Here is a 1,489-nt window from a genome sequence, read left to right as displayed (position 1 = left end):
CCCCTCCCCCTCCCCGCGGCTGGTGGCTCCGACCCGCCGCGGCTGGGCGTTTCTCCCGGGCCGCTCTTTAGTCCGCTGGGTTTCGGGGTGCGGTGTTGCTGCTGCGCGGGTTTTGGGAGGAAAAATGCCACCCAGCGACACCCTGGGGGGCGATCCGCGGGCCAGACCCGGGCATGGACCCCCGCCTGCCCCCGGGGTGCCGATGAGGGCTGGCTGCGAGCTTACCACCAACGCTGGCCGCGGAGCCACCCAGCACCCGGACCAGGGGCATGTCCCCGTCCTTGGTACCCCAGCTGGGTGCCCTTCGGTGCGGGGATGTTGGCAGCGGGATGAGCAGAAGCTCCTAAAAGGGCTGACTCTTCTGTCTGTCCTGGTGTCCTTCAGTCCCACGGGGTGCCAATCCCAGGGGCTCCCCGGAGGTTTGTGCTGACTTCATTCAGTCCAGGAGTTCCTCTGAGTGTATGTGTTCACCTAGGCTCGGGCACATGTGTGTGTGGCTTCCCTCCCAGCTACTGGCCATGGATCGCAGTATGGGATGGCTGCAGAATGTTTTGTCTTGGATATTTTTTTATTTACTTGCTAAATATCTGCATTCAGAGTTGTATGCAGCTAGGAGTGTTGATGTCTTCTCATAAGCAGGGATTTCACTAGCTGGACACCTCCCTCTGGTCCTTACATGAGGTTAAAAGCCTGTCTCAGGGAGAGGTGCTTGTATGAAACCAGCACGTGATGGGATTGCACTGGGGCCTCCAGCACATGGCAGCACCATCACCCTTCAGGCAGGTTTGGCTTGGTAAACATCGCTGGCATAGGGACAGGGTCTGGCAGATGTGACCCTCTCATGCTCCCTTCCTGTGGGTTAGTAATTAGCCCTCTGTAAGCTCCAGTGGGATGGCTGCAGGGAGCAGTGCAGCCCAGGATGGGTGCAAGCAGCGTGACCAAAGCTGTAGCTTCAGCCGGTGCCTTCACAGGGGTTGCCACAGAACTGGGCACACCTCCCATGTTAACCGCTCACTTTGTGGGGTAGTGCTGCCAGGTGGTTTGTCATCGTGCAAAGCTGACCTCCTGTTCCTCTTTCTGGTCCCTCTCAGCTAGGCACATTCAAGTCTGATGATGGGGACTATTTTGTAGAGCCGCTGCTATCGCTTGAGGAACAGGAGTATGAAGAAGAGCACAATAAACCACATCTTGTCTACCGACACCGGACACCTCCAACCAACTCTTCAGGGGACAGGCAGACTTGCAATACTCCAGGTACTCATTTTGTTACTGCCTTGGATGACTTGATACTTGTGCTATTTGCAGTTAAAAGGCAAAGTTGAGTGGGAAATAAGGGATGTGGAGTTGAGGGACTCCTCTAGAAATGGTGCTGTGGGTGCTAGGACTGGGCTTGTGGCAGTGATGCTGAGCTGGAGAGATGTGGTGCACCCGTGCTTTCTAGGAATTTGTTATAAGAAAGTTGCGGTCAGATAAATGTTGCAGTTTCCCT

The 1,489-nt window shown here is 55.9% G+C and overlaps 1 protein-coding gene across 1 annotated transcript in view; it reads left to right on the top strand.

Moving 5' to 3' along the window:
* The window catches only part of ADAMTS9 (ADAM metallopeptidase with thrombospondin type 1 motif 9), an 81,006-nt gene that overhangs the window by 650 nt on the left and 78,867 nt on the right, over positions 1 to 1,489 (top strand). The window contains exon 3 of the mRNA XM_008643627.2: positions 1,092 to 1,254. Coding sequence (XP_008641849.1) covers positions 1,092 to 1,254 — 163 coding nt within the window. The remainder of the gene's footprint in view (positions 1 to 1,091; positions 1,255 to 1,489) is intronic.

Source organism: Corvus brachyrhynchos, unplaced genomic scaffold (assembly GCF_000691975.1).
Source record: "Corvus brachyrhynchos isolate BGI_N302 unplaced genomic scaffold, ASM69197v1 scaffold91, whole genome shotgun sequence".
Classification (NCBI taxonomy): Eukaryota; Metazoa; Chordata; class Aves; order Passeriformes; family Corvidae; genus Corvus; species Corvus brachyrhynchos.
Note: the sequence above shows the minus strand (reverse complement) of the source record. Positions and strands in the feature narration are given on the sequence as shown.